The following is a 14,418-nucleotide window of genomic DNA, read 5'->3' as shown; positions in this document are numbered from 1 at the left end:
AATCTATCTTGACATCTGTGTTATATATGGATACAAATACATTTCTTAGGAAATCCTTCCCGTACAATATTATGCTATATGTGCTTAACCTTATTTTATACAATAGTTAAATTGAATTGGATATTGCTATTGGTGCCATAACCATGTAATAAAATAAGGGGTCAAATAGTATTGCTGAAGTATACATCAGAATGTTAGGAAATCTCATATTTTACTATGCCAGGTCCTCAAACACACGTGCTTCTGTATTTGAATGTGTCTGTTAATGGTTTCCTCCCACCATAATACTGGCCGCCGTCGTACACGTGAAATATTCTTGAGTACTGCGTAAAAAAAGATTCGAATAAAAAAACATTACAGCCAAGATTAAATTATAAGAAAACATGTAATCAAAGTCGCCCTGACATGCTCGTAAACAACGAATGATTAACAGTTTAATGGCATGCAAACAAGGTTGAGCAATGAAGAAACAATGGGACGAGGACGGCTTATTAATAAAACCACTTTGGACTTACAGCATACTGTAGTGTTAAATACTGCGGTAAGCACAGATATCTATTCCCTGTGGTTTGACTAACAGTGGGTGCCAAGGTGACTTGTGCTCGGTCGTTAGTGAGGCACGAGCCAATGAACTCAGTGTGATTGATAAAGCGACGAGTTGTTTGCGCTGAAATAGTATGGTACCATTGTGTGAAGAAACAACTATATAATTGTCTGTTCACGCTTTGCAATTTCTTTGTCTAGCGCGATCTGTCAACATTAAACAGAGTAATGGTATATTAATTAAGGATATCATTTAATATAACAACAGTTTGTTTACTGGACCGATTCTGTGTTATAGATATACAGCATAACAGAGGCTCTACTCGTAGAGATTAGCCCGTTTGACACTAATGAAGACATATGGTTGTCGCTCCCGTGCACTCAGCATTTATCATTTTACATAGGAAGACGCGAAGACGGCGTGTGCTTGAGCTGACGACAGAACGGCAAACCAAACACCTAATTATCATAATGAATAGTGCAAGACGCTTGCAAGCAATTCTTATTGGTAACCATTACAATTTCAATTTCAACAACAATTTTTCAACAATTTTGCAACCAAAGTCATCCCGTAAACTAGAATGATGCCGTAAAATATATGGTGAAATACCTGTTTGGGGAATTGTCCACAACTGGTGATGTACCCACAAACACAGTCTATTTTGTGATGTTTATGTATGTGCATTCACATTTTTTCGTATGGGTACAAAGCTACATTAAGAGATCCAACAATATATTAAAAAAAAGAATAAAACAAAAATTATCTTTATCCTGATAAGTTTGTCCATACTCGTCTGTGAATGTACTTCGGCCCCGTGAAAACATGTATTGACTGAGGCAATGGTCCATTCTAGTTAGCTTATGCCAGAGGTAACATAGCACACAGTTCGGCAACTCGGATGAAAAGGCCATAATTCACACGCACTGATCCCACGTGTCTGATCCAATAATGACCACGCAAATTGAACCAAAGTTCGGCAAACTGACGATCTTTGAGAATTACTAATTTGCTTCTGATCGTTGCTCTTAACATAGAAATTTCATCAAATCCAAAAGTTTACAGTTCATAAAAAATAGACGAGCTACCCTATAACTGGTTTGCCTAATGAACTGTTGCATTTTTTTTACAAATCGCGGAAGGCATCGCAGTGTCTGGAAAATAAGTAAAGTACATGCATGTACGTATACGTTATGATGATAACCTCTGAATTGCTTACTTTAAGGTTCATGTGGTACCCTTTTATTATATGTTCGCACAAATCATATGAAGATGTACAGGTACTTTACGATATGGTGAAAATACATGCATAGCGGTGTTTCTCATATAAATTCAACAAAACAGAATCCTTTTGAAAGTACACTGTAGGTAACACTGTGGAATAAGACATTTCACACACTTGCCAAGCGGAATTTAAATTTTCCTTTGTCGCACAACGTTCGTAAAGAAGAAATTTAGCTATTCTTGCGTTCGTCTCCAAGTGATTAAGTTTGTGTCGATATTTCGTTACGTGTTGAAATATTTGTATTCTCTTTACAACGTTCTTAAAGCAAAACACTAAGCCGTTTTATCCCCAACTGTGGCATGACATCCCAAGTGTGTTTTCATAGCATTTTGCTACGTTCCTTATTGCCTCCACCCAAGTGACAGAAGATGTTAACGTGATTGTCTTCATTAGTGGTATAGACAGTGTTATCTGTTATATCCAGATTGTGGCCAGTATGTCCAAATGTCAGCACTGGGTGGCTACAAGTCGTGATGGTTTGTCATTTCAGCCAATTAACTAATTGACTTATTTTATCCCGAGGATTCCGAGCTTAAATTCCTCACCAAAAACTTCCCACACTCGGCTTCCAGAGAGACCGTTTCGTTATTGTGAAGGGTGACTTTTCTTATACTCTGTGGTTTCTCGCAGATTAAACAGACGGGAGTCAGAATAAATTCTTTTAATTAATGGCATACATTAGAGAGAGCAAAGTTAGCGGCCTAATCAGACAAATATAAAACATTCAGTTGTTTTTACAATTATCGACAAGCCGATATCTGATCGGACTGTCTCGGTTCTGGCTCAGCCTATCAGCAACAAGATCGACCGAGAACAGAGCAGACGACCAGTGACGTCACGACCAGTAGCGACTCATAACATGGAGGCAGGGTCTTTGCTGGACACTTGTCACTGATGCCGTCTGTGGACAATTGCTTCTCTGAAGCTAATTGCAAAGAATTTCACCGGCAAAATCAGCCAAAGGCACACCCTCAAGAATGTCACGGGAACAGGACTGAGTACTATTCTAGAGAGCAGCATACAAATATCAGTGGAAAACCAATTTTTCGTAAATCAGTGCAGTCGGGCAAACTCATAGCTTGGATACTCAGATTCGGGAACTGTCGGCTCGGAGGGTAAAGGGCAGAGTTTGAACTGGGGCTGTCGATCTGCTGACAACCTTAACACACACAGCCGGCTTACGTAGGCTGTCCTTTGGAGGTATTAACATTAAGCCAGCAGCCCGGGTTGGAGATCGTCGACTTCCGCGTGGGGGTCTTCTGTTAACTATAGATGGACGCTTTAAACGATACATTGTGCTTAGGAACATTTGCTGGTGATTGCGGCGTTTCCCATACAAATATGACCATGCACTTGTCAGTAGGGTCGAATGGAATGGCGTCTCAAGACTGCACCCATGGTAGCCAGAGCTTGGACGAGAGTATAGCAGACAAGGCTTCCAGCCCAGGTACGACGTGTTAGTATTCATTTCTTTTTTTCTTCACATTTAATCTTTCTTCATACACCATATTTATCGGTAGTAGATTTTTGCTTCATAGTTTTATGATAAGTCAAACCAAATTAAGAACTGAATTAAATACCTCTTATACATTTCAAAGAAAACTCATGTGGTATGCGTCAACCAGTGAGCAATTTTAAATTTACATTATTCAAAATGACAATGATTTGGTCAGATTCTACAGAACAGTGTCATATCAACCCGAAAACCTACTTCAAAGAATTTTCAGTAGGATCACTTTGACACTAATTTGTATTACATCGTCATTACATAGTTAACCTCTCATTTGTTCACGTATACATGCTAATAGGTTAATTTATGATTTTATGCCCATAAAATCTAAATAGCTGATAATTTATTATTATAATTTATTTAAAACAAACCGTGTGAATTTACATTTAAAGTGGCCCAATCGTGCTGTAATCGTTCACGAAAGCAGTACGATATGAATATAATTGTAGTAAAATAAATAGGATGTGCTGACTGCCACATTCTTGCCAGAGTGGCTAATTTATTTGTCATAAAATAGATTGCAAGTAATTGAAATTAATGACTTTTGCATATGAACTGATTCGTTGAAAATAACATCATTTTATTAATTTAGTGTCATATATAGTTGATCTTAAATCGAAATTTACGAAAGCGTTGCGGACATTACATATAAATTTGGCTTTTTTTTACATATTTATAACGATAAAACTTGTGGCTATATTTATAATTAACAGCTTGCATTCAGTTAACATTTATTTTTGTTTAACAAATACATTTTAATCAGATTAAAAATTCTTGGTTAATATTTTAGATGCATAGTATTGAAAATAACCCTGACCATTTATAACAGTTTAACTTTCAAAACGTATTTATATTCAGACATAAAATTGTTGTTATACGCGGAAATAGGGCTGCTAAAGTTTGTGCCTTGCCTAGAAGAATTAACGATATGTTGATGTGTACGGTGTATATGTAGGCCCAAACTATAGCCCTGTATATTGGTTAATAGAAACTTTATTTTAATCTACTTGCGTATATGGTGTGCCAAGTGATGCCATTTCAAGACCTTGTTTTTCAGATGTAGCTTTACGTCAGGAGATCGGGCATACTTCGTACAGTGCGGAGATTTACACCCTGTTTCTCCACCCATAAACATCGTAGAGCACATACCATGTTAAAGCCCATGTAGGTAATGAATTAATTAAAACCTTATTGACTTGAATTTTCAGATTCTAGTGAAACTTCAAAAAGTAAATTAGACGAAGACTCATTCTCTGACGACGAAAAGAAACCGAAGAAAACGAGAAGGCAAAGAACACATTTCACAAGTCAACAGTTACAAGAGTTGGAGGCCACATTCTCCAGAAATCGGTATCCAGACATGGCGACCAGAGAAGAGATCGCTGCCTGGACAAACCTCACAGAGGCCAGAGTTAGGGTGAGACTTAAACTCTCTGCTATAACATATATGCATATATATAACAAGCTGCTTTAATTATTCAGCCTTTTTGTGTCTATGTATAGGAAAAGCTCATGGGGTTATACGATTTTAGCATTGTGATGAATAATAACGTGATATTATAAATATACACGTATATTATAAATCACCAGATGCCGTGATTATTTTGTCTTACGCATGATGAATGGGTACTTCTCAGAGAAAATGCAATTCTAAGTGCAACTACAATTGCTGAGTCAGTTTGCATCTAAACTTATGAAATTAAAAAAACAGATGTCATCGTCATTAAGAGATATTGATGCATTAATGCTGGTCAAAATCTAGTGCTTATATTTCATATGGAAAGGCCATGGAATTATTTTAGTTGATAAGATATACTTAATGCGCGAATTTATGGACTGTGTATTGGAATTGAGGTAAGACAGTCTGGTCTAAGTAAGTGGACTGTGGTTATTGGAAGGGGGTAGGGTAAGTACACCTGTTAGTGAATTGGCTGTAGTAGATGGACGGATGAATATTCTGTGATAAGGGGTTGTATCGGTGTGAACTGACTGAGCGTGAATTTATAATTTTCTTATACTGACAAATCTGCTGAGTTAGCGTGGCACACTCAGTTACTCTCATCTATACCACAAAATGGTGTCATGGCCGTATCAAGTCAATATCCGAGTCTATGCGTCTAATGTACGTATATACTCGCAAATTAACGCATTAAATGAAACTCAACTCGGACAAAGACTTTCATTTATAGTGACGTTCATGTTGAATCCTATTGGGATAAACTGAAAAATTACAGGAGGGTATATTAGATAGGAAAGACTAAAACATGGAGAGTAAAACCAGAGCGGCGACGACATGACCATTGAAATTAGGCCTCTTGTCATCTTATCTCAGTAAAATGCAGTGCTGTTTCATACATGGGTTTGTTCACGTTGGTAGAGTGCATGAATAATTAAATTAGAGAGTGGATTAATGAGATTGTCGATGGTGATATATGCATTTAAATACCCGACACCAATAGCTGGTATGACAAAAGATATGTCCATGTTATAATCGCATGATTGGTTTCAGTTGACGTTGAAACTAATTCAATCCGATATTGTAATGCATCATTTAAAAAAAATAGTTCTTTACAATACTAATAATATCTCCAACTGGTATTCATGTAAAGCAGTTTTAGACAGGCTATGTAAAAACTACTTGATCTCAGGTTACACTTTATATTTTTTTTATTAAAGATCATCCCAGGAATTATATATATAGTTGGAAGAAATATAATGGTCTGGCATTTTCGATTCTTGTGATTTTGTGCTTTAGAGTGTACCCTGGAATTCAATAGTGATGAAGAAAGTCTCAAGGTGGTATAAGACCATATTGACAGATTAATATCCTGGAATAATTATTTTACATGTATCCTTAGTATGTGACAAGTTCCATGATTTTAGGTGCGATGATCAACATGCGGCCTTCCTGGAATATGTAAGAAATTTGAAACAGTTATATGTGGTCGAATTTTTTTTCAAATTCCTCTCATATTTAGACAGATGCATAGACGGCTTTAACATAGTGAACATGTCTAAGTATGGCATTTTTGTACGGTATATTTGCCTCTTAAATACTTTAAGATGTTTGCATGCGAAATGAGAGACTTCCGGTTGAACTTAAAACGCTTGTGTGATATTGTTGTTGTACTATATTAACGTTGACACCGATGGCCACGGGAATACTTTCCAGCCAGCGCTAATACCGCGGTCGCGTTGGACCCTTTGTAACGCCGTCTTGCCATGGAAACTCTTTTAAGTGCGGAACGGGGAGCGGTCAGAAATCATGCTTGCAATGCCGCGTGTTAAATCTTCTCAAACACTGTCTAACACGGAAAATCCTTACGCTTTCCACGGGAGGTGCGTCGGGGAAAAAATGCCAGACTGCCGTAACGGCTTATCCCCAGGTTTTTCGTCACACCATTTCCCTGCCCCAGCGCCTTCAGAATCCAGTATAGGTTAGATTAGAACAACCTCCTCCACCCCCCCCCTCCCCCCACCCCCAGCACGACACAGTAAGTAAGTGTTGATCTGGCGGACATCTCAACCTGACCACATAACTGCCACACATTTGTGGGGGTCGGTAAAATTTTTACAATAGCGTGACATTTATGTCTTAATGTCTACACGTGTTTGGTGGCATTCCTACAGATTCGAAACAATTGTTGATGTGGAAATAACTATTTTCGGCTTAATTATACAATCAAAACGCTATGTAAAACTGCTGGGAGTTTTTAACTTGAGTATTAACAAGTGCCATGTTTTCATACAGAGTATATATCTATTTTATATAAATGCCTTCCCCCTCCCTTCCAAAGAAAAACAAAAGAAACGATTGGCCACACATTATTTTTAAAAAGGTCTGTATTATTTCAAAAGTAACCAAGAAAAATCCTGTCATTATTTTCTAAGGAACCCTGTTATCTCTACTAAGGGCAATGGCTATGCAAAATTTGTGTAAAACAACTTTTTTTGAAAATGGCCCTTCAGTTCCTCCATTTTCCCAGGAAAGGTACAGTGAGTTAGTAAAAATTATGAAAATCATGGAAAATCGAGAAAGATAGCATAGTGAATACTTGATTGCTGTAAACCTAACATTGTTGCTGGAAGTTTCATATGCTTACGTTGTACGTGTAAGTTACTATACCTTTTAAGCATATACATGAACGGTCAGAAAAAAAAAACACCCTCACGGGTAAATTGACAAGTGGCGGGGTTCACCTTCCATTTGAGAAGTATCGCACTGTGGTTGCTTTTCTGCTTTTGCCCTCTATGCTGTAATATTTTATATTATACCTCCATTTGCATAACAAACCCAGAATATATTTGTTATGTTTTTGATTTTATTCATTGCGTTTTATAAATTATAATATTATAATTAAATTAAATTTTAAAAACTTGTGAATATTTTTAAATGCCGAAGAGTTAGAAAGAAGACACAGTTAATTTAACTTTTTTTTTCCCGCTTATCAGGTTTGAATTATACCTGACAATTCAAATTGATGTGTGATGATATACTTGCAAAATAGCAGTTAGGTTGTTCGTATTTTGAATTTATAACATACTACATGTGCTCTCCAAAACTCCAAAAATTCAAAAGAATGGAGAAACACCGCTCGAGTCAAATTGATAATTTTAATTTCTCAAATTTTACTACCACTTTTTCCGGAAAATACACTCAAACATTATTGACGCTGACACCATTTTATAGAGATCCCAACGTTTTTGGTCAGCGTTTTTCCAAAATGTCAGCTAGACTCTAGAGTCTTGGGCGAGAGAAAAAAAAAAGAAAGGAAGAATACAAATGAACAATTTAATGAATTTTGCAAACGACAATGTTTAACTAAGAATTACACCTTTTAAAATCTCCTAATTAATTTTAGTCAGAAGAGCTTAGCGGCCGAGGCTAGCAGCTAATTTCTGGTAATCCACTGTTGTTTGTCTCAGATCCTGATTGGCCACTTAGCACTGATTTATGGGATTTCTAGATATGCAGAGCACATGAGGCAGTTCAGTCTTATACAGTAGAACCTCTGCTTACTTTGTTAACGCCACTGCTCGGGCCAGTCTAATTAAACCGCCCCACTAATACCCCTGCTTTCATATGGAGCTTTTCTCAGCATCCACACCACCGACCAAGGTGTCAACCGAATGCATTTATTTTACAAATTACAAAACACACGAGTGGAATAACTTTGAAGAGTGCGAGAAAAAAATTGCGAAGGCGATCGACTTAATTCCTAGACAACAGTATAGAGAACTTTTGTTTATCACAGCTTTAGATCCGCGGCCACTCAATAATGATCTCGTATACAGGTGATTTCGTCACGTAGTCATACATACTCTGTCTTTACGTGTCATTTTATTTATCGATCATGCATGAGATTTAGCGTGTTATGCTGACACTTAGTATTTTGTGCAGTACTCGATATTGAATAGTTATTAAGTTCAACAAAGAATACATAGATCTATTTTTTATAAATATACTACACAAACACACATAAACACATATATACATAATAAGTGCTGGGCATTTCTGAATCATGAAATATTTAAATATGGTAGGTAGAAAATATACGACCAGAAAATTTTGTTGTATAGTTATTGTATTTCTTTACATTTTTATGTTTATGAATATTCTCTATAAAACTATTTAAGTATTAACATATTTCTTAGACGAGTGGAAAGACTTTTCTACAAAGCTTATTACTGTTTTTAATTTGAAGAAAATTTAATATATACTAGATCTGAATCATTTTTGCCACCAATCGTCTTTCCTAGAATTTACTGCTGCTTATGTTCTCAGGGCAAAGATATAAACCAGAACCCAAATAGGCTGCTGTCAGTTTATTCAGCCGTATTTACTTTCAAATAACCTCTGATTACAAGTATCATTGAATTTGTACATTTTTCATGTGGCATACCTTTCACCTTGGTATTATCCGCTATAATTTCTTAACCCGTTGTGAAAACGACCGCGGACTTGGGACACGTGCGCGCCTGAAGAGGGCGACTCGTGTCAAGGATAAATGGCACGACATCCCCGTGTGCTGCAGGGCAAATCCCCGATATTCATGCCAGGTTCCCTATGTATTCACGACGAATCTCTATGAATCAGCTATTACATGGCTCCCTCCATGCAAACACAAGCGAGTCTTCCATCAGAGTACGAGCCGATACTTAGCATGAACACAAGGGGTGGACTACAGCTGACGGTGTTTACCCCCGACCGACTGCACCTGAATTCACATCTCTGTAACAATTGACGGGACGGTTCGTCCGTTAACTGGCAAAATGCCCCGAAAAGAGCAAACCGCGGCTTTTCTTAATTTATTTCGTTAATTAAATCCCTATCCAATGAAATGTACATTCCACACCAACCTGTCCGTTTACGCTCTGCCTTTGACTCTCTGGCTAAAGACAATTCTAGAAGCCTTAACCGTCTAAGACACGAGGTCTATAGGTTAACCCGTAAACTAGGCGGGATTAGGCTGTACTAACCCCTTAACACTCTAATGCATAGATAAGCACCGTGGTTTGGGCATTAGTACCACAACACAATTGTTTCCTACTACGTCACTTGCACTAATTAAACTGCGTTGTGTCTAGGAATTATGTTTCTCAGATATGCATAATTATTTTTGACACACCTGTATTAGTGAATAATCTTGTTAGAAAACTTTCCAAAGTTTTATAAAATATATGTTTGCCCTGTTTCAACAATACTACATGCTGTTGATGTACATCTATCTCTATAGCAAATCTATGGTGACGAGATTTTTTGGTAAGGTTATGAACGGGGTTGGGATATTTTAGACCAAACTTTATCTAAAATCTGATTACCAAAAATAAATATTAAAAGGTCTGCTATCTGATCTGTATCTATTTTTTAGTTCATTTAGAAACAAAATATGTTCCTACATCATTTTTTCTACATTTCACATATATGCATGTTGTGCCTTAATCTCTGAACCACTGAGATGAAAAATCGAACTCTTCAAGAACATATATAATGCTACGCCCAGATTTATATCTGCATGGATTTGGAAGTTAGCGGCTTCCATACTATACTTGACACTTTATGTGTAGAGATGCTCACCCTATATACTCCACAACAGGACAGAAGGTGTTGTTTATGCATGTACTCAAGTTCTGACAGACCCGGCCTTATCTTATCTACAGTGTCCTCCTGGGAATCTGACCGGGCCAATCCTGGGGTCTACTAACCCCAATCTGGCCAGACCCCTCACATACGTTCGGCAGACAATATTTCTAGAATATGGCGCTTGGTATAATGTAACAAATTATAAAGTCTTCAGAAATTATAGGAAGAGTAACATTTTAGCAGTAATTATCCTAGTCCATCAAACTTCGTATTTTCCCAGGTATATAAATATGCAATGAAGTAGACAGTATGGCTGTTGCAATGGAAATCAATTATGTAATTGAAATATTTCAGCATGGTACCGGTAACGAACTTTAAAATTGAAAGAGAAAAAAACAGAGAAATAAGCAGCATTCTGGCAATGGGTCTCACGAAGGTTTTACTTATGCATGTTGTCGGTTTATCAGACTGTGGTTATTGTCATTTTATATATCTGTTAATTTACCAGTTCTACTTTTTTTCAATTATATTTCAACCGAAGGTAAACTTTTTCTTCTTTATTTTCCAAATGCAGGTATGGTTCAAGAACAGACGCGCAAAATGGAGAAAACGTGAGAGAAACTTCGACACTTTCAAAACAGGCTTTGGACAGTTCAATGGTCTTCCAGTTATGCAGCCTTTTGATGATGGACTGTACGGAGGTTACTCCGCCTACAACAACTGGTCAGCCAAAATGCCCACATCTCTGGGTTCGAATGGATTCCCATGGACAATCAACTCTGTTAAACATCTTTCTTCCGTTGTGTCAAGTCAACCAATGTGTTTTTCCTCTTCACCGAATTCTGGCAGTAGCAGCATGGTTGGGAATATGACTGTGCCCAGTGTTCCCAGTATGGGCACCAACATGGGCAGTTCTGGCGCATCATGTCCCTATGGTCCCAGTGGCTCACCGTACATTTACAATCGAGATCAGTGCTCCAGCAGTATAGCGTCTCTACGATTGAAGGCCAAACATCATTCCTTCTATCCACCGATGAGCCCACGTCAAAGTACTTTATCTGCCTGTCAGTATGCGGCAGTAGGTGGCGGCGGTGCTGTCTAAACACATTTATACTACATATAGACAGTTTCCTTTAAACCTATCATTAAACTATGGCGTTATACCGTCACCGTGGAGCACAGGCCCACAATGAGTATTATCGGCAAGTATGCTGCGTAGGAGCTGCGGGTATCCTCCACATAAGGTCATGGTGGCCATGTGGTCACTTTCAGGGATAACCTTATCCGCGGGCGCATGCGCGAAAACATGCGCAAAAAGACGATATATGTGCTGACGTAAATATCACAGACCTGAAGAAATTCTCCCGGAATGTTCTTGTACTGGTTGTGTATATGTTATCATGGTGTGCTAGGGCCTGTCATACAAGAAGAAGCCCAAAGGGCGTGGGAATTAGAGAGAAATCGAGATAAAGCAAACTTGTCACTTGTTAATATATATATTCTAATATGTATATAATATGCAAGGCATTGATGTTCTGAAAAAATTCTGTGGCCAAATTATGACAACTTCCTGTATGTCTCCACCTGCACGTTAATATATGCAATGGAAAAGGGAGATAACTTGTCCCAGTCTACGAATCTCCATGGGAGCAATTTGTTAATTTTTCCTCTTACATTTTGTACAATAACTCCCAAAAAGCATAGTTCATCTAAGTCGTCGAATGTTTGTAAGAACATTGTAAAAATTTCAGCTTTATCACTCCATTCATAATCATTTAACCAATCCATCATAATTAATAAAACCCACAAATTTTAAGAAATCGATATAGGCGAATATCATCGTCTTTGTTATCATAATTTGTACGCAATATATTTATGATGTATTTTCCTTTTAATTTCTCCATATTGTTAATTATGCAATTAGTTCATTCGGGTTGTTACCATATGCACTGCTTCCTTGTAAATCTGGGAAGCAGAGCGTAAAGAAGTTGTTTTACCTCATATGATGTAAATTAACGACCTGACATGGCAGACATTCATTACTGAGGGAACTTCATTTGATGTCAATTTTACTAACTAATTTTGTTAAAAAACATTTCATTTACAGATTGTGTTTGGATAATGTTTTTCCTCAATAGTTAGTACGTTTCACGGACAAGTTTATGTCAGAATATAATAAAGGGTTCTACAAGTGTTTACTAACCATGTTACCGTATACTGATGGTAATTGTTGTCAATACAGCCCAATTGTACACACCCGAACTCTACACATATCCAGTAATTGCACTTTATACTAATATGACTCTTAACTGGCTCGTTCAAACAGAAACTTTGCAGTATACATCGACCGTCGCGTTCTTGGACCATTGGGCTACGGCATCAAGTCAGGAAGTTTGTCAGGTATCTGGCAAAGGGAAACGGTTTTCACTTCCTCTCCTCTCGACCCAAACATTCACACCGTCGTGTGCGTGAAATAGTCTTTAGCATACAATGATAAACCCCACAAATAAAATGATTAAAAACGTATCCTGACATAATGTTACAGGAAATCATTCTCTAACCCTAAATTTTAAAGAAGAATCTCAGTTTGCCTTTAATTGCCGGTTTCTGTTTGATACTTTTATTTCGTGTAATCCTTCATCAGTACGATATTCTTTCCAAGGAATTAATTAATGCATTAACATGAATAATCACCCTTAAATCAGATGTTTGGTACCAATTTTTGGATTTACAATAATATCTCTATCTCAAATGAGGTACTCAATCATCAAAGAATATTGGTTTGAGATTCACTCCTTTGGTTCTGCTAACGGTATTTTTTGTACGTTATTGCTGTCCTAAGAACGATATTTCATTCAGTGAATGTTCACAGGGCACTGATATGTTGTTTTCTTAATTTATCACCACTTGGATTTAAAAATACCTCTTTGAAAACTTGAAAAATATAATTATATTATATATCTGTAGGTATATCCGGGTGGTTTGTTGTGTCAACTGTCACAAGGACCAGTATAGAACCAGTGTTGTAATGAATTAGCTAAAACATGTGTATAACCCGACGAACTGTTTACAACAGTAACATCTCATATTATAATAAAAAATCACATTGACTTCATTTGACCGTGTTACCTTCTTTCTGTTCCTTTCTTATTCTCCGAAGAAAGAAATGTACATATGTGTGACGCATGGCGGTAAAACCACATGTTGGGATGAAAATCTGATTAATGAGCGTCTGTTTCTTATGTTATATGATCACTTTCAGAGTCCCTCTGTTCACATGAGAGTTCATTTATAAACGGATGTAATACTTATGCCAGAAGTGCATTCATACAAACAATTATATAACTACACGCATGTTATATAACCGATATCCAGGTGTTTATTTGTCAGGAATATATCCACACTATGCACTCCGATTATTGTATACATAAATGGCGACGCAGTAAAGCAAAGGGCCAAAACAGCAAAGGATTCAATCACTTTCCCCTTGACCTGTGTTTTTATGCCAAAACACAAATGGTATATAAAGATGTGGGCTCAGTTCAAACTTCCGCCGGCGATTTGTCCAAATCCCAATTCAACAGAAGTAATCGGCCAGAAGCCCATACCCGTCGAATCACATTTCTGGCCGAATCCTTGATACGGCGACTACAAAGAAATCATCGTGTTTTGTCTGGAAAACTTAATCTACGTTTGGCAACCCCTTACAATAAGATACATAGCAAAGTGGAGGGGAGCAAAATGGTTGATCTTGTTGAAGCCGGGCTAGAGATTACCGGAGAAATGGCTAAAACAACCAGTATTGTGTCTCCGATTAACTTGACGGCTTCCTCGCTGCCTTTGATCTTTATCTTTGGGCTGATTTCTCAGAGGTTACCGCTTTGTAAGATTTCTCTTTCATGCACATCTCATACATTTAAAAATCGACCATTTTCTACAGAGTACTCGTGAAGTGTCGTGTAAGCTATGCAGTGGAAATGGTAAACAACATCACTGTA

At 37.4% G+C, this 14,418-nt stretch overlaps 1 protein-coding gene across 1 annotated transcript; it reads left to right on the top strand.

The window, feature by feature from the left end:
* Window positions 1-2,763: 2,763 nt before the first annotated feature.
* Window positions 2,764-13,474, top strand: LOC135481994 (pituitary homeobox x-like). The gene is made up of 3 exons (XM_064761802.1): window positions 2,764-3,273; window positions 4,545-4,753; window positions 10,995-13,474. Exons 1-3 carry the CDS (start codon window positions 3,099-3,101, stop codon window positions 11,520-11,522), a joined length of 912 nt encoding a protein of 303 aa, XP_064617872.1. The 5' UTR covers window positions 2,764-3,098; the 3' UTR covers window positions 11,523-13,474.
* The last annotated feature ends 944 nt before the right edge of the window (window positions 13,475-14,418 follow it).

The sequence above is a fragment of the Liolophura sinensis genome, chromosome 1, assembly GCF_032854445.1.
Source record: "Liolophura sinensis isolate JHLJ2023 chromosome 1, CUHK_Ljap_v2, whole genome shotgun sequence".
Classification (NCBI taxonomy): domain Eukaryota; kingdom Metazoa; phylum Mollusca; class Polyplacophora; order Chitonida; family Chitonidae; genus Liolophura; species Liolophura sinensis.
Note: the sequence above shows the minus strand (reverse complement) of the source record. Positions and strands in the feature narration are given on the sequence as shown.

What these genes read in the sequence shown, in the direction of transcription:
- LOC135481994 (XM_064761802.1), top strand. Translation starts at nt 3,099, where the DNA reads ATGGACGCTTTAAACGATACATTGTGCTTAGGAACATTTGCTGGTGAT. An exon ending in AGACAAGGCTTCCAGCCCAG is followed by an intron (nt 3,274 to 4,544) that starts GTACGACGTGTT and finishes TTGAATTTTCAG; the next exon opens with ATTCTAGTGAAACTTCAAAA. An exon ending in TCACAGAGGCCAGAGTTAGG is followed by an intron (nt 4,754 to 10,994) that starts GTGAGACTTAAA and finishes TTCCAAATGCAG; the next exon opens with GTATGGTTCAAGAACAGACG.